This window comes from Anopheles aquasalis, chromosome 2 (genome assembly GCF_943734665.1).
Source record: "Anopheles aquasalis chromosome 2, idAnoAquaMG_Q_19, whole genome shotgun sequence".
NCBI classification, from domain to species: Eukaryota; Metazoa; Arthropoda; class Insecta; order Diptera; family Culicidae; genus Anopheles; species Anopheles aquasalis.
The window spans coordinates 48617501-48637091 of record NC_064877.1 but is presented as its reverse complement, the minus strand read 5'-3'; the positions used below and the strand labels follow the sequence as shown (position 1 = coordinate 48637091).

Genomic DNA, 19591 nt, shown 5'->3' with positions numbered 1-19591 from the left:
CAAAACACAAGGCAGTGAAAAACCAGCTTAAAGTTGGTCGCGGTGTAATTTTTGGGCTAGCTGCACGACCACGAAATGAGGCCGAGCAGTGGTTGAGATAATGGTTGGGCAGGAACACGGGCAAACAACGGCTGGTAGAATCGCACTCCGCAGGCCGCATTAACTCCTCCTCGGCCTAGAGCCCCCTGTGTTCCCATTATACTGCGTGTTTGTGAAATACGGTCGCAGCAACCAGCGAGCGATGGCATTCTCCAACCACGTCGGAGATATTGTGCATCTCAATGTTGGAGGATCGAGGTTTTCCACCTCACGCCAAACCCTAACATGGGTCCCGGATACGTTTTTCACTTCGCTGCTCAACGGGCGCATCTCAAGGTACGCGTACGCGGAGGTGGGGTATCAGCTTCAAAACAAGTGAAAAACGGCTTCTTCTACTTACAGTCTGCGGGATGAAACGGACGCTATCTTCATCGACCGAGATCCGAAGCTGTTCAGCCTGATACTGAACTATCTGCGAACGAAAGAGATCGACATCCGGTCCGTCGACATTCGGGTACTGCGCCATGAGGCCGAGTTCTACAACATTGCCCCACTGATCAAACGGTTGATGTTGTGCGAAGAAATGGACCAGTCCAGCTGTGGCGATGTGCTGTTCTACGGATACCTTCCGGCACCGAGTAAGCACGCAGGAACGCGCGCTCGTGGTGATGGTGCTGTGATGCACTATAATATTTGCATCTCGAATTCATTCTAGACATCCCGATCCAGGAGCTTCCGGTAGGCTCATCCTCCGCAAGCTCGCTGAGCGGTGGAGCGATGACAACGGGTTCCAACGTTTCCTCGGCTGCGCCATCACAGTCGCAGAAGGTGGAACCACTTGCTGGACCATCGGGCCTTGGACCTCAGCAAGGTTCTAGCGTACACGGTGCAGCAGCGCAGCAGTCCCATTCCGTTCTATCGACCGGATCGAACCCCAGACCCGGATCCATGGTACGTGTGCCGGAGTTTGCGCAAGGAGTATCCTCTTCCTCTTCGGGAAGCGGCGGAAATGGTCCATCCGGATCGAGTGGCAGCAACAGACACGCGGGCCATTCCCGTAACTCGTCGTGGGATATGCGAGTCTCATACAATGGAAACGGTAACCGTAACGGTCAGTGGGCGCCTGGGCACTCGCGTACCGCTTCACTGGACATGATGCGCCACTCGCGCAATTCCTCCGTTGATCTCAACAAGTACGTCCGCAATGAGGTAGGGCTCGTGTTTGGCCCTGGCGCCGGTGCGGGTGCGGGCGGTTGGGCTGATCCGATGCGAGTGCAGATCATTAAGGCCCATCACAACTGGATCTCGGTCGCGTATGCCCACTTCGTCACGTGCTACCGGCTGAAGGATTACTCCGGTTGGCAGCAGATTTTTGTCTCACCCTACATCGAGTCGACGATCGAGCGGATCGCCATCAATGCGAAGATGAACCTAGCCACTTCGGCCGGCGAACAGTCGCACAGCAAGATGGTCGCAATCTCATACGGCAGCCAGATACGGCTGTGGGGAATCTCGGACGATGGCAGCAAGATGGAAGTCGGCACCTTCAATCTGCACGTACGCGTCGAGTATCTGTTCTTCATTGGCAGCCAACTGGTGGCACTATCGTCGTCCGGCAAGATTGGCGTCTGGCACGCGATGACCCAGCATTGGCAAATTCAGGATCTCGTTCCAATACTTTCGTTCGATACGGCCGGTTCCTTCCTGCTGCTGGGCTGCAACAATGGCTCGATCTACTATATCGGTTAGTAGGGGCTTCTCCCCACAAATGGAATGCGAACTAATGCCGACTAAATTTCTTTCCAGATATGCAAAAGTTCCCGCTACGCATGAAGGACAATGATCTACTGGTGACCGAGCTGTACAAGGATCCATCCAACGATCACATTACAGCAATATCGGTCTATCTGACGCCCAAAACGACAAGTATGTGAAGCCTACGCTTTTTAGTGTTAGACCATAATTTCATCCACTCATGCCATTTAATGGTATCGCCAACACCATAAGCACCACACTCTACAGTAACAGTATCCGCTGCACGGTTATCACAAGCTTGCAAGTACTACTAGAATTCCTTATCCACCGCGCGTGTGTTCCCCCTCACCATCGGAATCATCGTCATCTTCACCGGAAAACTGGACACTCTTTTCGTGCCGATACAGTTTTTTTTTATCTCTTTTCAGTTCGTGATCAATCGGATCATTCTCCACTCTCTCTTTATCCCCAAAAAACACATTTATACTGTGCGCTTTATGTTTCATTTGTTTTCAAAATCGTTTCCTGTTTCAATTGTCTTTCCTGCTTCCACACTCTGTTCGTGTTTGTAGAGCAAACGTTTCGTAGCGTTTTCTTTCGCCTAGAATCCGATTTTCTTTTCCCTCGACACACTACTGATCCTCGCTCGCTTTCTCCCGCTGGCTATCTATCTTATCGCGTTCCGTTCTCCGTTCTGACGATATTTTTGATGTTTTCTTTTCTTCTTCTTTTCGGCTCATCAGCCGCGGATCGGGTGAAGGAAGGTAGGAAGTTGATCGTCCGAAAAGAGTGTCCGCTTTGAGTCCGAGTCCGAGTCCGACTAGTGTTTTCCCGTTCTGTTTATGCTTCCATGTTTTCCTGGTTTGATATCCTCTATGTCACTCAGTACGGTGCAGTGGAGGGCCATTGTTGGATTGTGATCGTTTTTTGGCTTATATTTTCATCGTTGCGTTGTTTGCGGACATTGTTTCGGGAGCTCCGGTCGCTTCGCACTTGTTCGGAGTGCATGGTTGCGTTTTTGTGTGTTATGTGTTTCGTGGTCTTCTCCATGATTAGATTTATGTTTTATTTCCTGATTCCTTTCTATGAAAACTATGCAAGGTTTTGATCTTTTAGAAATGGGACACTTTCAAGGTAGTGTATTTGTATAACTATTGATTCGATCGATTCAAAATAATTGCTACAGTAAAACGTTTTCTTTTTTTCCCATAATTGTTTCCCGCCCTTTGTGCTTCATTGTTTCTCGTTTGAAATTTCCTCTCCACCTACTTCAGACAAAGTTTTAGTCAACCGAGATGTGATTGCTATTGATTTTTCCTTTTATTGTCAGGTTCTTAACATTTCCCACCATCCATTGAAGTAGACTAGAGATAAACTGATCGATAAACTGATAAACTGGCCGAAGAAACGGCCTTTTCGAAATGAACTAGGATAGTGGCACGTGGCTTCATCTGGTCAAAATATACATGAAAATGTTTTATGTTTTAATGAAGGATTGACGGTGATATTGGTCAGCACCAGAAACAGATCTCTTTTAAATGATGATTTTTTTCGACATTTTTTTTCGCAAACCTTTTTCCTTCGTCTGACCAAAGCCAGGAATTTCTGAGTTTCATCATCGGCCAAAAGACAAAAATCACGTATGATCAGTACCCGGGAGTATAGCTTCTGTGGCACGTGGTACCCTTTGCGAATCCGGATTCACCGTTTACTAAAGCGGTCAGCAGTCCAAATAACCTTTAATCGTATTTAAATATCACGATCCTTTTTTTAAATTTCCCGTTCAATTGGCCCATTTCTAAATGATCTAAGCATTATATTGTCGATAACGCTCAGTCTCACTTGCGTCTGTCTAATAAAATCGAATGTTTGTTCCCTTTCTGGCAGGTCTCTCTGGCAATTGGATCGAAATTGCTTACGGTACACGTTCCGGCTCGGTGCGAGTGATCGTGCAACACCCGGAAACGGTGGGGCACGGGCCACAGCTATTCCAAACGTTCACCGTACACCAGAGCCCCGTGACGAAGGTGACACTGTCGGAAAAGTTTCTCATTTCGGTGTGCAGCGAGTACAATCACGTGCGCACCTGGCAGGTGCCAAGATTCCGTGGTATGATATCCACTCAACCCGGATCAACGCCTGAGGCATCGTTTAAGGTAGGATAGCTGACTCCCCGGCAGGGCGGGCCACCCGATAGCAATTTCTAATGTATCATCTCTCCCGTGTTTGTAGATTGTTTCACTGGAAGCCGTAGATTCAACGTACAGCTACTCGGCGGGTAACGATTTCGGACCATTCGGTGAGCAGGATGATGAGCAAATCTTCGTGCAGAAGGTGGTGCCCGATACCGATCAGCTGTATGTCCGACTAGCCTCCAACGGTGAGCGCATCTGTCTGATCCGGTCAGTGGACGGCACGACGATCACGTCGTTCTGCGTTCACGAATGCGAAGGCTCTTCCCGGATGGGCTCGAGGCCACGGCGCTTCATTCTATCAGGACACTGTAACGGTGCCATTCAGATGTGGGATCTAACGACCGCGCTCGAGATATCGAAGAAGAAGGATCAACCGAAACGAAGCCTGGGAGGTCCGTCAGCCGATGAGCTGATACGCGAGCTGGATCAGTGTGATCTGAGCAATAGCCACTGCTCTACACCGTGCATGTCTCCCTGCCCGTCGGCACTGTCTAGTTCCGGTATCGATGCCAGCACCGTTGGGAGATTGAAGCCGTTTAATGTGGCATTCTTGAATCAATCGGCAGCGGCTGCGGCAGCCGCATCGTCCTCCACATCTTCCCAGCCGGTCGCTGGACCAGCAAATGCGCAGCATGGTCAGGTGGCGGCAGCAGTGCTCGCGGCGGCAGGTGCACCACAAGGAGGACCCAACCAACCACCTGAGCAGCCCAACTGATCGTCAGCTCGTCGGCAGCATGATATCTGAAGGTGGTTTCGATGTTTTCAGCTCGAGCAACGGCTCTAACGTCGCCGGCTCTACGTGGACATCTGGAAGCGTCCGAACAAGCGGTACACCCCTTACACACAAACAGTTCTTTTTAAAGCAATTCCTTGCCGTGGCCATTCTGTGTTCCGGCCTTCCATGTGCGAGTTCCTCGAGTGAAGGCACACCGCACGGTCACAGTGAATGCGTCAAACGCGTAGGCATAATTATGTAGGCAAATATATTTTATATAAAACGTAACTTTTTCACTTTTTCTCATTCAATGAAGGTGACCGATTTCCGAGAAGCCATACGGGGCGTCGTATTTACAGGCTTTGAAACATTCGTACCACGTGCTGCAGATTCATCGATTGTGCTAACTGCAACGCTGACACCCCGTCGTTGTCTGGCACATGGAAAAGGTCCGATCGATATTTCAGTAGAAGTGCGACCATCGCGATCGAACGCGTTTGAACGGCACAGTGTAGTGCAAGCCGGCCATTCGAATCGGTAAGTGTTTGAGGAAACTGCAGTTGTCGTAGTACAAACTCCACTTTCAATGTAGCAAAGTAGCTATCACTGAGCACCGAATCATGCAAAAGCGTAAGACCCTCGTTATCGCATCCGAACACATCCAGCTTATAGCGATCGATCAGATGCCGGAAGAGTCGATGGCATGTCGGTAGATAGAAAGCGATCGTTCTTCCCTTCTGATCGCGGACATTCACGTCGAAGCCATAGCGCACGATCAGTTGATCGATCAGCCGCTGTTTACCGCTCATGGCAGCAAAATGTAACGAAGTAAGCTGGTGTTTTTCGCCGGTTGCAAACACATTGGCACCGTGCTCGATGAGCAGCCGAACGCACAGCTCATTGCCACATGCCAGCGCGATGTGCAGGGCCGTTTCACCTTCGCATCGAATGGCATCAACGGTATCATACCGAGAAAGAAGGTAACGAAATACGGCCTCATCCGGTGCGTCGTTGTTGCGGATGTAATAATGCAAATACGATTCACCATACTCCGACCGCTGAGTATAATCGATTCTGCGTAGTCTCAGTTCTTCTAGGTTTAGAGCCATGATGGATTCGAAATCTTCCGCACTATTATCCAGTCCTTGATGGTGCGGTTCCCTAGCGTCGGGGATAATTCCACAAACTTCCTGCAAGTAGCGAACAACCTCCTGGTGGCCGTTTTGCTGCGCTTCAGCTAGCGCACGTTGACCGTGATCGTTCTCGTCGTCTTGGAACCGTTGGGCAAGCCCGCAACTATCGAAAAGAGCTTGTACTACGGCCAGGTCACCCCTAGAGGCGGCTCGAATAAACAGGTTACCTGGATCGAGCTGCTTTTCCTCAACGAAACGATACATTTCACTCAGACAACCGCGATCGTAAAGTTGGTTGAGCAGCTCATAGGCGTCTTCGCTTTTCACCTCGGTCGAGGCAGCGACAGCTAGTCTGCGGAACTGCTCGGTCGGTTCGAACGCGAGATGTTCGACCAGATAGGCTGCCAGCTCGTATCGCCAATCTTCCACCAAATTATCGAGGGCCGAATTGTCCCAGATGAACCGGTAGGGTATTGGTTCGCGTTCTGGCAAAGCCTGCTGCTTGGCAAGCGCCAGCAGCCGGAACGTAAGGTCACGATCGAACTCTTGGTGCACCGAGAGGCAGTACAAATCATACTGACTGATCCGATAGTCGGGTCGATGCTGCAAAATCCAATCCACGAGCGCAACACAATTGTTGCCAATACCGACGTGCAACACTTCGCTCAATCGCGAAGGTAACATCGTGTGCAGTTTGAGTGCATTTGTCGCCCTGACGGATGCGCCCTTGGCCAGCAATCGATCGACAATTGGCCAATCCTCTCGATCATCCATCATTTCCAGCGGTGTCCAGTTGTTCAGCTGTGCACACCGTTGCTCCAATTCCAACGCATTGGTGTCTAACAGGATATCAGCTATCTCGACCGATTCCCGTATGATGTGTAAAAGATTGCGCTGAAGATGGTCGGTGTGGGAACGCAGCGAATCGGGGAATCCTTGGCTCACCATATTGCGAACCTGCTCAAGATCTTGACGCAATACTGCGAGAGCTAGTGCGCTATGGCGGAACAAAAGCTGATCAAGCATATCTTTATCTACCGCATGGTACGCTTCCAAGTCGATCCTTTCCGGGCGACGCCGTAGGTAGCTGGTGGCTAAAAATTTAAGCAGTGTCCGATGCTTATAAAATCTTTTCTCACGATCCAGTGGGCTATGATGTGGCTCAATGTTACCGGTAACCTTTCTAAAACATTCTTCCTCCAGGTGAACCAATCGCTCGCTGTCCGTTGGCGCTGCTAAATGGTTCCAAATGAACCGTTCCATGAGCTCGATCCATAAATAGGACGCAGGTTGTAAGCTCTGGCGATGAGCGAATGTTTCTGCAAGAGCAGCGACGAAAAACACGTTTCCTCGTAGCCTTTCACCGTACTTTCGGCAGTTGCTCTCGGTAGCATATCTTAGTATGGTATCCACATCGCTGCTGCATTCCGTTGGGAGCAGCATCGATAAGCATTCGCGTTGTTCTTGTTCGTTTAACAAAGGCATAGCGTGCCGTACGGCCATATGATGGGAGTGCGTTACAATTGATTTCCAAAACTGATCGTCTCCCACGATCCACACGATCAAACGGCGGCTAGTGGCTTGATCGACAATATTTAACCACTTAATCAATGACTCCATCACGGCGAGCGAACAGCAATCCTCTGTAGCATGATCTATGAGCAGTAGTAGATGTCCGTTTCGTACCGCGAACCGTTCATCTTCGACAGTAGCTCCAAACAGGGCGCACAATGTGTCATTAAACCTTTCCTGCTCGCCATGTGCACCAGTTCGTTGTAGTAGGATATCATTTGCCTCGCTAGCATCCCAATGCGCGATCGCCCGGAAGGGATCGGTTCGTTGAGATGCGCTTCGGAGTCTGCGCAGGTATGTAGTACACCCGTTGGTTTCGTTTGTAGTGAGTACATTCAACCAGCCGGGGGCTGGCGGTACAACATCTAGCTCGCGGAGTGAACCGAGAGTGAAATACCGTAAGATCGTCGTTTTTCGATCCCCTTTACTTCGCAGCCAGAAAACCAATCCATAATCCTCCAAGTAAGCAACCTCGTGCACGGTAGTGTGCGTTGGAAAGGGCGCTTCAAACGGTACCACGTCGCTTATCAGTACCCAGGTACTTGACGTTACGTCTTCTTCACGTTCCACGCAGTTTTTCTTGATGTACCGGTTAATATACTCAAGCGAGCCTTGCCGGATAATGACCAATCCAAGGGGAACGGCCGTGCTTTCGTCGGCAGCAAAGGCGGTAGCAAGGGCCTCCAACTCTACAGCACACGCTGGTAGTGCTTCGTTGAAATAGAGCCGTCGTTCCAGCGTTTCGTCCTCGGTAGTGCACATCTGTTGCTCGGCCGCATCCAGTAGCTGTGCCCGTAGCGTTCTGCCATTGGAAAATATTCGCTCGTAGGCACACTTTGTCTTTGCATCCGGTAACTCTCGGATACAGCTGATTACCGAAAGAACGTTTGATGGAATGAGCTGCAGAAAGGGCAGATCCACTGTGCCACATTTCATCACTGGCGATTCCGGCTCCATGAACTCTCTGCCGATGCTCACATAGTAATGCACAGCCGGCGGTGGTTTGAGATCAAAGTAGGCACCGACGGCTGCAAGATCACCATCCGAAAGCGTCTTGGAAGAGTGCTGTTCGTACTGCCGCTTAGTAAGATGATGTTCCAATAGATGCAGCTCTGTCGGGATGCCAGCTTCACTCGTGGTAAGCGCAACAAGATGATTCCTTAGCTCCTCCTTGATCCTTGCACCCGACACTAGCTTGACGCTGTTCTTGGTGGATAAGTATCTGCCAAACAGAAAAGAAGAACCATTACCCAATGCCTACTACCTATCGGCAATCTCATACTAACTGTGATAAAATCCAGAGCGAAAATCGATCGAACGCATTTCGCAATTCAGGTTCACCATAAGAAACTGTGGCCATACTGGCCGTGCTGCAATGATACTGCGGAGTGAAGTATTCTTTTTACCAATTTTCTTTCCTTTGCAGTCACCTACTACTCATCTTATCTTTATGTACACTGGCTGAGACTGTCAGTGGCGCGTGCTACAATGTAATGCCTTGATGACTCATTTCTAGTGCTTTAAAATTTATGTGAATGACTTAGTATTGGCGAATTAATCGTAGCACTCTATACTCCTAGGAACTTGAAACCAAGAAACACGTTTTTATCCCGTAGCACTAGTATCTTGAGTTAAAATGCATTTAATATGCTCATCCGTGTGCCAACGATGTGATTATTTTCGATAAACGACAGAAACGTATGGTTAACATTTTCATTAATTTACCATTCTGTTTATTGTATCACAATATGTACAAAACAAGGGCGGTCCAGCTGTGAATGAAACATAATAAAGTAAAGGGTCAGCAGCGGTTGACCCAAAAACGTTGGTTTCCAAGGGTTGCCATCAAGCGTTTCAAGGAGGGCGTGATCTATGCTGTGATCAGATATTCCATCATCTCATCTAGGGTCATCCAATTTAGTTTGGTGTATTGCTATCAGCGAGAATGATTGTTGGCATCATAATGAGAAAGGTGGTGGTGGTTGCGATAAGCCCGATGGTAGAGCTCATGTTGAACAGATGGCCATAATGAAAGCGGCAATACCAGCCATACAGTATGAGAACGGTTACCGCCAGTGTACCGATGTGGATAAAGTATGTTCCGTAGCGTGTTCGCGATCGTGTGCTTTCGTTGGGATGCCCATTCGCTTCGCGATTATCCGCATTCTCATTGCCATTTTCGCTATTGCCACCATCGTTTGCACTATCACCAGCTGCGATTTGGAAGCGATTGTCTCCGCTTACCGTTCCGCCGTCCTGCGCCCGATCGCCACCATTTAACGAGGATTTCTGGTTATGTATCAAACAGTGAACCACACAATTATCAAACAAACCGCAAGCGGCCAGCGTTTTGGTGTCCGGCTGTAGCACATGCCCGTTGAACACGAGCCGCACCAATTTTTGGGCCGCGAGTTCGAGCGTAAAGTTGCGTCGCTTAAATTCCCCAATACCCTCGTTCAGGTTGCCTTCTACGAGCTTGGAATCATCATTCAGATACTTCAGCTTGATGCGAATCGGCTTCACGTCACTGCCCGTCGCGCTATCGGCGGTCACAGTCTCCAGAGCGCTTGCGGTGCCAGCACGTTCCGGCAGGGCAGCCGCATTCGGTTCGTTTCCAGCCGTAGGGGGTCGCCTCCGTTGTCGCAGTTCACTGGAAGAAGGCGTTCCTGCCGTGTTGTCAGTGATGGTGGATGGACGACTTCCACCGTCCTGGTCGGTTGCGTCCATCTGGCGAATGATTTCTTCCGGTCCCGCGTCGTGAAATGTATCAACAACAACGGCCGGTCGCACAACACTTGGGTAACCCTCGGTATCACTGAGATCGAGACCAGTGGCCGATTCGGAGGCCTCGGTCAGAATGGACTGTGTAATGTTGTCGATCGAGGAGGCTATGCTGTCGTTCTCGAGATCGAGACCCTCCGTTTCCGTGACGTTGGAGATGTTGGATTGCTGAGATGAGCTACGAACTGAACACGGAGATGGGTGTGAGGTAGGTCAGTTACCGATGCCAACGTCATCGTGTTTTTTTTCCGTGCCCCTTCCTATACTTACGAATAATTGTTGTCACGTTATGCTGCGTATTCAAGCGACGCAAGGGGAGCGTATTCAAACGGCGTAAATTGTTCTCGATCGCCAGTACCGCATCCTGCGAGCTGGGACGATCCTCTCTGACGTAGGTGGAACGCCAGGCCAGATAAAGCACGACCAGCAGCAAAGCCCTCAAGATCCAGTAGTTGAACAGCTCGTCCGTCTCATCCAAGAAGGGCAACATTTCCCTTTGCACCAGCGGTACCAGCGCTCTCGTCTCGATCGCTTCTGGCCGTGCAGTTGTTCCTTGGTCAGCAATAAGGCCCTTAACAAGCGAACCGGTTGAACATGCTGGAAAAATTAGAGGGCATAGAGCAGCCACATATCGCGGTGGCCATCTCGGGCCAGAAAACGTAAACAAAACAAACCCTGGCGATGCTGTGCACGGAAAGCGAAATATCTTACATAAACTGGGGTTTCGGGCGTTGATTGGATAGTGGTGCACTTTCCCCAGATGGTGCCGAATGTGCGCAGTGGTCGGCGCTGTCCCTTCGATCCGTGGATATTAGTAATTAATCGCGTAATCGCACCCGCTTTCACCGCAAGCAAATTCTGATGGGATCGGGGGTCGAGCTGAAATTGCTCATGAGCTGAGACGGCAACACAATGACGAAGGAGCGAAAGCCATAGCCTATCCCGATCAGCAAATTTCGCTGCTGAACAAAAAAATTTTGTCAATAAAGGCACCCAGCGACAAGAAAACCGCAGTTCAAAAGGAGACAATAATTTGTGCTCAGAGCTGCCGTAAAACACGACCGCGTAACGACCTGTGCTGGCCAATAAATTTAACGTTAATAATATAGATGTGCGGGGTAAACTTTTCAACTAAGTTCCTCCCATTTTTATGGTTCACAAATTATGAGCAATTTCACTATTTCAATTAAAAGTGTACTGGACCCCCGGCCTCTCCCTACCGCATAATTTCGTAGCCATTGAAATGCTAAAATTTCCATGCACCAATTTTGGCGTACTTACGACGACTTTTGGTTTTGTTTTTAGATCACCGATTGGTTTAGTGGGAAGCGAACAAGCGGGTTCGACGTTTGGTTCGACGTCAATCACTTCAATCTTCCTTTTCCGGTTTTGGCTCTTCAACAGGCAAGATGTCCGTGCAAGTCGTCCGCTTAAGTTTTTCACGCAGAAGCCTGGGTTGTTCGGGAATTTGTGTCTCGCCTCGTTTACCACAGTTCAGTGGATTGAAAAGTAAAGCAAATTCATGAAATCCGCCTAACATGACCTCATAAATAAATTCCAGTGCTTATTCCGATGCATCGAAAAAAGTAAAATAGCGGAAGTGAATTTTCCGCTCTATGAGCATCAAATTAGCTGCTGCCTCGAGGAACGTTTGTGGCGGAGTCGATCAGATGTGGGTCATCGTCGAATAAAATTCGACCGTTTTCGACGCGTGGCCCCCTCTCAAACTAATCCTGGCTGCCATTCGGCTATGTTCATTGCTTCATTGTTCGCATCAGTCAGATGTATGAGAAAAAGATGAGGAAAATCGAAAGGGTTAACCAACTTCACAATCGTATCATCGTCGTTGTAGCGGCTTGCCCTATATATTTCGACATAACTTCACGCAGCTCGTGGGTACGCTCCTTAAGCGCTTCGCTCAGAAATGGCGCTCTTTCTTTTCATCCGCTGAGACGAGCAGACGTGTTTTTTCTGCGTTCTCGCGAGTTCAAGTTCATCTAAAAAAACTCATACTAAACCTACGCTTCCCGATCTCAAAGTTAATTCTTTAAACGTGTGGAATGTACGGAGACCCACATGGCTATCGAGTGATTGCAAAAACTTCTTAACTAACCAATTCTTCGATTGTTTCCCTAATTAAATTTGTCATACTTCACTTCATGTGAATATTCTTTTTGAGGTGGTGTCAACTTCTGTATGCAGCCGATTCCTTTTATACATACGCGGCCTCTAATTAATTATCTTCATCAGACTCTGTAAACGCCATTTAGTTCGAACGTGTCTCGTACTCTGCTGTCACATTTCGAAAAACTAAGCTTCTTTAAGTTTGGAAATTTTTCCTTGAGCCCATCAAAGCTATTGGATTCCAGGATGGGTTTCTCGAAATCCAGCTCAGCAGTGTTGCTGAAGAGAGTTCGTAGCTGGTTCCGTCCCAATAGACGTGTACATCCTTCAGGCTTGAAAGTGCAAACGCCCCCTGGTTGTCGTCATAAAGGTGAATTGCGGATAATCTTCCTTTAAATGACTTCAGCTGTGGCAGAACCAGTCGGTATGCACATTTCGAATCTATGTCCAAGTGTTTTAAAACATCACTTCGAAGAGTTGGGATCCCATGCTGGATACGATCCGGGGCGTAGTCCTTTACCGTCAACGACCGGAGGACCATTGACGGTAGTGCAGCTTCCAGCAAGGGCAGGAACTCAGCAGCATTGACGTACCGCAACTCCAAAGAAAACAGATGTGTCGTGTCCTCGGGATGATTGTCTTTCAAACATTCTGCACTCGACCACCGGATGTGGCGGTAGAAGCGATCCGATCGCTTGAACTCCTCTAACGGTCGCGGCGCTGTATTATCGGCAGATGAGGACAGCTCGACACTGAAGATAAATCTGCTTCTATATGTACTCTCACAAATGATTTTGTGCCATATCTTGCATCTAGGCAATCGAAGTGTTCTGCTCGCCAGTTATTGCGGTCATTGTTCAATGTCACCAGAGTTGGCAGCCGTGACAAACCACAGCATTTAGGTACGTCCAACGCCATCGTGGCTCTGTCAAACGCAAGAGAGCATAAGCCGTTATTAAGGATGGTTTTTAACAAGTTTTGCATTACCCCAAGAAAGATGACATGGCGCATGTCGCAAATTAACACATCGTTTACAACGTTATAATTTGCATACCTCTTCAAGGCGTACTGCGATCTACGTTGTTGCCGACTGTAATGGCATGGCCCCTGTATTTGTCTGCTCTAAATTAACTGTACTAAATGTTCTAAATGTTCTGTACCTAAATTGCAATAAATTAATTATCTTACAAAAGCGGCACGGTTGCTTTGAACACCATGGCCTAGTGCCCGCCATTCTATATCAGTAGAGCAGGCTTCAGCGTCATGGCTTCCCATATCTTAATCGAAACCGGCCAGTGCTGCCGGTCCCTTGGGTCACTTTGGTTCGAATGCACACCAGGTACAATAAATGTGCCATGGCATGTTACCACTCTGCACGACGGGGACGTCGATGAGGAGGAGTTAGGAAAAGAAGGCTCAGGATAAGAGTCTTCTTTTCCTTATTGCAGAGCAAACGCCTGTTTGTCCAGGCGCTGCGTTTAACACGCATATTATCACGCGAACTTTCACTCCATCGTCATCAACCTCTCAGCACACTGAACGAATATGGATCCTGACTGTACATTGTCCAGACAATTCGGCATCCTCGAACTTTTTCGCCGGTCCAGGACGCTTCTTGTTTTCACGTCATAATCGCCGTTCTTGAACTTGGTAAACCATTCCCAATACGTTCGTTGACTTATGCAAGCTTCCCCATAAACTTCCACTAGCATTCGATGCGTTTTTGCTGCATTTTTATTCGCATGGAATGCAAAAACCATTCGTCTTTGCCCGCGATCCATGCCTCGATCCAGTTCCTGTGTCCTCGACAGGAACGGAAGCGCTGCCCGGCCAGGTCATGTGTAGGCACACAGTCGACGGCACCTTCAACTTCTGCCAGACTGGCAGAAGTCGATGGCATAACTTCGACCGTGTTTTCTGGCTGTTGGTGCTCTTGCTTAGACCACTACCTGAATCGATTTACCTTACGTTATAATGGGTTTGCCTTGCAGCCCCTTCTAATAAGGCAATATCCCCAACCCACCACTGACCTTGAAACAAATTAACAATCGGCTATTAGATATCTTGCCTAAAGCGGTTTCACAACTCCGAAAGCATTTACCAATTGGACACATTTCATTGATGGATTACGTTCTTTTCATCGTTTGTATTGAACTAGACTTCTCCCTCATGTTTCGCTTAGAGCATCTGCTTTATAACCTACTGTTATCTGTAATCCTTAACAATCAATCAAACGAATGGGGAAGTAAATGCAGTCTCTTGATGTTACAAGAACCACAGGTATAGGATTAGCGTAGGGTTATAGGTAAAAATGTAGTATCTCAGAAGATGCCAAATTTTTAGAAATAATCTAAGAATTGATAGGTCCTGGGGAATGTAAGAAGACCAAGATGAAGGAGATAAAAAAAACTTGAAAGATGTAAGTTTTCGATAGACAAGAAGAGAGATTCGGCTTATCCGATCTGCGATATGATGTAAAATATATAAAACGTGCTACATTTTGTGCTCTGCTTCACAACAAAATGACTAATTAACGACCCTGCGTTATTCATAGAAAATAGTAAGTAAATTGTATAAAGCGTACATCTAAAATAGATCACAATCAGCAGGATAGCACCAACAAATCATAATGAGCTGAGAGTATTAGAACTCTAACGAACAAAAATGGAATAAATAGTTTTTAGGTCAAGCTCAACAAATTTATGCTTTAAAGCAGGAAGAAAAAGATGGGCATTTTGAAAGCACATTGTATGCCGAGCAGTATGAACTAGGGTTGTCTGCGATTCGATCTACGAAAGATGCATAAAATTAAATTAAATAAACAATTCAATGTATAGAATTAAATAACCATGAGCTCCACTTTAGTCCTCAAACGACGGTAAATCTGATCGTTAGGAAACCAGATTCGAATTGAAACATTTACCTGCATGACAGTCATCTTGTCAAATAGATATTGTTATCAAAACAGCATCGGCAGCGGGAAAAGTGTTGTTCGTAGTCCCGGCATCGGAGTGGAAAAAATCGCTAGGAAAAGATCGGCGCGCGCGGAATGCCACCATCCTAGCCACCCTAGCCGCGACCCTAGAGCAACGCGTTTTCTTTTTTTTTGCCCCATTTGTTTGCGTTCCGCACAGAGCAGGTTGGGGTGTAGGAAATTACGCGACGGAAGCGCGCGCACGGCCAAGGAACCAGCAGCAAGCCAGCCAACAGGAGTAGCGTTCGGAAAAGGACAAAGACAAACGCCAGTCACGCCAGGGCGCGCCCCCTGATTGCTGCAGGTAAGCAATTTTTTTGTGCATTATTATTGGCCACGACGCTGCCGGCGACCATCAAAGAAGCTCATTTCTGATTCATTCCACAGCGTTTCATCGGCAGCGACGAGCGACCGCGTGCAGCGATAAATCTATACCAAAAATCGAGAAAACGGGACCATCCCGCAGATCATTTCGGGCGGAAGGGCGGACACATTAATTAGCCCTTTTTATGTTGACAAATATCATCACTGCTGCAGGTGGGTGGTGGGCTGGTGCGGCCGAACGGTGTGACCTTCCGCGTTCTGGTCGCTGCAATAGAATTCATTTTTTTTTGCCAAGCTGGTGGGCGATCGCAAAAGAGAAGTAAAAATAACCGCATGATATTTATCGGTTTTGTCGCAGAAAAGGATTCTCAACAAACGACGGTACACACAGGCGCACAACATCACCAAACAGACAGCACCGCCGCACAGCCACGTAGGAAAAATCCGGTTGCATTGACGATTGCTGCTGCTGCACCAACCTTTGGGGACTGTCGTCGTCGTCAAACGGTCTGGTGACATTCCACCAACGCGCTCGGCGACCGTTCCGCGCTATTATTGCCAACTGTCCAATCGATCGAACGACCACGCCGAGGAGGAAGGAACACGGGGGAAGAGCATGTGCACCAGCTCGTCATCGACGGCGGTTTACCTCGGAACGCATAAACAAATCGTGAACAGCAGCAGCAGGCCGCCACCAAGCAGAGACGGTTGCTACGGTGCGGTGTTACGGAGGAACGGATTGAATATGCTGTTGTAAGGCGGAAGCGCAGCGGTTGGTTAAAAATAATGAAAACCAAGGACCACTCGATTGCGTTTGAACAAGACCACCCAGCAGCAGCCTCAGCATCATCATCATCGTCGTCGCCAGGCGCGCCAGTACTAGACACGCAGCTCAGGGCCGTAGCTAAGCAGTTCTTGTGCTGCACTCCGGTACGAACGATCCAGTGGAATGTGAGTAATAGCCACCCAACCGACGAAAGGGTGGTCTGGTGAAGTGAGGAAAACGCAACGAACAGTCGATTCCGCCGCGGCGCCACTTTGTACTCTGAGAGTGTTTCTTGTGATCGTCGATTTCTTCCTGCCTTTTATAAGTTTGACCTGATATTTTTATTTCCATTTCCCATCCAATCCTTCTCTTCCCGATTGCGCCTCAATCCACAATCCATCGCTCTTCTCCCGTCATCACGCGCCCCGCAGGGATTGTTAGACGGTCCTTTGGCCTGGGAAGCCCAGGAACGGTTGTTGAACGCAACGGTCGATCATCCGCTGGTGGTACGGTACCCCGTGAGCATCGAGTATCAGCTAGCGTTTCTGAAGCGACTCTTGACCGATCTGGCCGCGATGAACGTGGAACCGCACGATCGCATGTATGAGCGGTACTGTGCAATGATGCAGGCCCCACCTCTGACCGATCTGCCCCTGGACGATCCATCGATCGGGCTTAGTTACAAGCACTATGAGCTGCCGCAAGGTCAAGGTGTCATCTCGCTCAAAGAATCCGGAGCGTTCGTGTCCGACGGTACGACCGGTCTGTGCAGCTGGCAAGCGGCAAAGGCACTGTGCGAGCACATCAGCAACAATCGGGATGACTTTCAGGGACGGAACATTCTGGAGCTCGGTTCGGGCGTCGGGCTGGCCGGCATCTATCTGGCCAAGTGCTTTGAACCTTCGATCATCGTAATGTCCGATTGTCACGGTTCGGTGCTGGGAGCGTTGCGGGACAATGTTCAGCTCAACTTCCCGAGCGCGGCCACGGTGGATTGTGATAATCCGCTCGTGAGCTTACTGCTGGACAGCGGCAACACGCTGATCGGTGTGATGGAGCTCGACTGGCAGTGTGTCAGTGCTTCGAATCTGTCGCAGCTCATCGAACCGGACGTGATCGTGGCGGCGGACATCGTGTACGATCATACGCTCTTCCCGGCCCTTCTTTCGACGCTCAACTACATCTTCTGCCTGTCGAACAATCGGTGCAAGTTCGTGCTGGCGTGCACCGAACGCAATCAGGATACGTTGAGCGAGTTTCTGCAGCTGTTGAGTGAGTAGAACAGTTCCCGATAGGTTAATTCTATGGCACTGCTATGAATGAATCACGTTCGGCGTGTCTCTCTTTCTCTCTTTCCCGACAGTAACGGCAAAATTCCGCATTAATGAGGAGTCGATTTCGCCATCCCGCCACTTTCACTGGGACAGCAGTGCATCTAACATTCGCATTTTCACGATATCACGGAGTTGAACGACCGATTGCACCGATCGCGATTGATCGCGTTCCCTCACCGTACCTACCACCACCTACGCTTACTTTACGATCCAATTGGCTCTTCTTGATCACCTTTGTCACCAAACTCTCTTATACACCTTTTGAATCGAAAACCCTTTTGGCAAAAATATCAATCTGCATCATCAATCTTTCCTCCCTTTTTATGCGCTTCTATCAATAATGAAGACAGTCGCGGCGGAACATCCAGAACGCAGCACGCTATCCGCCTTATATCAATTCTCTACCCCCCTTTTCCCCCGTTGTAGTAATACTCTAGTAATCCTTAAAACTTGTGCGAAAACTAACAAACGTATCTCTATTTCTCTCGTACTATACGGCGTATTTGCTCATAACAAAAGCTCCTCTTTTTACTATGCAAATGAACCACAGCAAACCAACAAAAGAAAGAGAGAGAGAGAGATATCTCTCCGACCGACCAATACACAATGACCAAGTGGAGTGGCCGCGCAGCCAGAACCGCCACATTATCGCAGGTGACCTAAGAAAAAAGACATATGATTGAATAAGGCCGGAACAGTAGCAGTGATTCCCCTAGGGTAGTATATACATACCACAACCAGCAAGCGCGATCGTTCGTAGGGGTCACACAGAAACGAACAGGAAACTCCGAGCGAAAAGCGAAACAAAAAGACAAACGGAAACAAGTACACACCGAAACTCTACCGGAAAGCGGAACAACCGTTTTTTTTTTCTTTGCGTCCATACATCATACGTTGTTGTTTAGTCGATAGCAGACCGTGTGCTTTGTATGAGCGACCCAAAAAAAAAAACAATAAAATATTTATATATTACTAGCTTAACACCACCCAGCCTATGTGTGTGTGCTGCTACACGTGATAGATGAACGATGCTTGTATTAAATGTGTGCTGTTTGAATTAATTTCTTTACGATGACCTGGTGTTGCAATCCTTCTTACTTATCAGGTGTGAAAAAAGATCCTGTGCTGGGCTGGGTTGTCGTCTGGTATTATTTTCCCGCGAATCCTTTTCTTGAACGCAGATAAGAACGCTTCGTTATTGTCCAGAAATTATCCCGAGTCTCATATTCTGCGAGGCGAATGTGAGCACTAATCCTCGTCGTTGAGTACAGTTCCAGCTTTGTCCTTCTTGACAGGTCCTCATAGCGGTATCTACAAATACTACTTCTGGTAAAAAACAAATATCTACATCTCTATTCAATTGCATACTTTCAGCATTTTACAACAGAAATTAAAAAAGGCTAAATAACCTACGAAATGTGCCAGACACTTAAAAATATCTTGAAGGATGGTAGGGCGGAAGAAAAGGAATTATTACAATCTTCCATACAAGGACAATCCATACAAATACATCCTTTCTATCCCCTTCCAGTTAATTTAATTATTTAACTCCTGAATGTATGCAATTGTTTTTAGAGATGTAGATAATGGTTTTTTACCCTATTATTCCACAACAACTTCATGAACACCTGGAAATCTATTCCAACGTACGTGAACGTATGCCCATTCACATTACTCCTGAAAATGTGTTGTCGCAGACTTACTGGAATTTATTGGAATGCCGAATTATGCATTATGGAAGGCTTTATGTGCAGCTTTTAAATTAACCGCATAATAAACTATCCGCCTAATGCTTCGCGAGCTGTTGCAGTTGTTTTATTGAAAAACCATTTTCTGTGTGCCGTATAAACTACGATACTATCTGACCATGATAAAAACC

General features: G+C 48.1%; 5 protein-coding genes across 9 annotated transcripts in view; 2 read left to right on the top strand and 3 right to left on the bottom strand.

Annotated features, from left to right (window-relative positions):
- Positions 1-5: 5 nt before the first annotated feature.
- Positions 6-4992, top strand: LOC126572666 (SH3KBP1-binding protein 1). Of its 2 annotated transcripts, XM_050232162.1 has the most exons (7): positions 6-375; positions 442-677; positions 755-1783; positions 1846-1965; positions 2538-2558; positions 3682-3950; positions 4027-4992. In XM_050232162.1, the coding sequence occupies exons 1-7, from the start codon at positions 242-244 to the stop codon at positions 4702-4704; spliced, it is 2487 nt and encodes an 828-aa protein (XP_050088119.1). In that variant the 5' UTR covers positions 6-241; the 3' UTR covers positions 4705-4992. The 2 variants fall into 2 exon arrangements, with proteins under 2 accessions (XP_050088119.1, XP_050088120.1); XM_050232163.1 differs by lacking the exon at positions 2538-2558 and having other exon boundaries at positions 7-375.
- Positions 4959-8998, bottom strand: LOC126572665 (uncharacterized). The gene is made up of 2 exons (XM_050232161.1): positions 8696-8998; positions 4959-8631 (listed from the first exon to the last, which is right to left on the bottom strand). Exons 1-2 carry the CDS (start codon positions 8767-8769, stop codon positions 5058-5060), a joined length of 3648 nt encoding a protein of 1215 aa, XP_050088118.1. The 5' UTR covers positions 8770-8998; the 3' UTR covers positions 4959-5057.
- Positions 8999-9113: 115 nt separating this feature from the next.
- LOC126578333 (transmembrane and ubiquitin-like domain-containing protein 2) lies at positions 9114-11090 on the bottom strand. 2 transcript variants are annotated; one of them, XM_050240788.1, is made up of 3 exons: positions 10865-11090; positions 10461-10787; positions 9114-10375 (listed from the first exon to the last, which is right to left on the bottom strand). In XM_050240788.1, the coding sequence occupies exons 2-3, from the start codon at positions 10678-10680 to the stop codon at positions 9327-9329; spliced, it is 1269 nt and encodes a 422-aa protein (XP_050096745.1). In that variant the 5' UTR covers positions 10681-10787; positions 10865-11090; the 3' UTR covers positions 9114-9326. The 2 variants fall into 2 exon arrangements, with proteins under 2 accessions (XP_050096745.1, XP_050096737.1); XM_050240780.1 differs by having other exon boundaries at positions 10902-11090.
- A 4207-nt stretch (positions 11091-15297) lies between these two features.
- LOC126571433 (protein-lysine N-methyltransferase EEF2KMT) lies at positions 15298-18719 on the top strand. Of its 2 annotated transcripts, none has more exons than XM_050229935.1 (5): positions 15298-15592; positions 15676-15825; positions 15976-16563; positions 16810-17650; positions 17742-18719. In XM_050229935.1, the coding sequence occupies exons 3-5, from the start codon at positions 16399-16401 to the stop codon at positions 17846-17848; spliced, it is 1113 nt and encodes a 370-aa protein (XP_050085892.1). In that variant the 5' UTR covers positions 15298-15592; positions 15676-15825; positions 15976-16398; the 3' UTR covers positions 17849-18719. The 2 variants fall into 2 exon arrangements, with proteins under 2 accessions (XP_050085892.1, XP_050085891.1); XM_050229934.1 differs by having other exon boundaries at positions 15971-16563.
- A 780-nt stretch (positions 18720-19499) lies between these two features.
- Positions 19500-19591, bottom strand: part of LOC126571432 (transcription initiation factor TFIID subunit 6) — a 2977-nt gene continuing 2885 nt past the window's right edge. For both annotated transcript variants that reach the window (XM_050229932.1, XM_050229933.1), the window contains exon 3: positions 19500-19591. This exon is cut by the window's right edge. The gene's annotated coding sequence lies outside the window, so the exon portion shown is untranslated.

Excerpts from the sequence above, each read along its gene's own strand:
- LOC126572666 (XM_050232162.1), top strand. The coding sequence starts at position 242 with ATGGCATTCTCCAACCACGTCGGAGATATTGTGCATCTCAATGTTGGA. Across the intron at positions 1,784-1,845 it reads TGGCTCGATCTACTATATCG|ATATGCAAAAGTTCCCGCTA; the intron begins GTTAGTAGGGGC and ends ATTTCTTTCCAG. Across the intron at positions 1,966-2,537 it reads TCTGACGCCCAAAACGACAA|CCGCGGATCGGGTGAAGGAA; the intron begins GTATGTGAAGCC and ends TCGGCTCATCAG.
- LOC126572665 (XM_050232161.1), bottom strand. The coding sequence starts at position 8,769 with ATGGCCACAGTTTCTTATGGTGAACCTGAATTGCGAAATGCGTTCGAT. Across the intron at positions 8,632-8,695 it reads TCGCTCTGGATTTTATCACA|ATACTTATCCACCAAGAACA; the intron begins GTTAGTATGAGA and ends TCTGTTTGGCAG.
- LOC126578333 (XM_050240788.1), bottom strand. The coding sequence starts at position 10,680 with ATGTTGCCCTTCTTGGATGAGACGGACGAGCTGTTCAACTACTGGATC. Across the intron at positions 10,376-10,460 it reads TAACGTGACAACAATTATTC|TTCGTAGCTCATCTCAGCAA; the intron begins GTAAGTATAGGA and ends CTCCGTGTTCAG.
- LOC126571433 (XM_050229935.1), top strand. The coding sequence starts at position 16,399 with ATGAAAACCAAGGACCACTCGATTGCGTTTGAACAAGACCACCCAGCA. Across the intron at positions 16,564-16,809 it reads TACGAACGATCCAGTGGAAT|GGATTGTTAGACGGTCCTTT; the intron begins GTGAGTAATAGC and ends CGCGCCCCGCAG. Across the intron at positions 17,651-17,741 it reads CGAGTTTCTGCAGCTGTTGA|TAACGGCAAAATTCCGCATT; the intron begins GTGAGTAGAACA and ends CTTTCCCGACAG.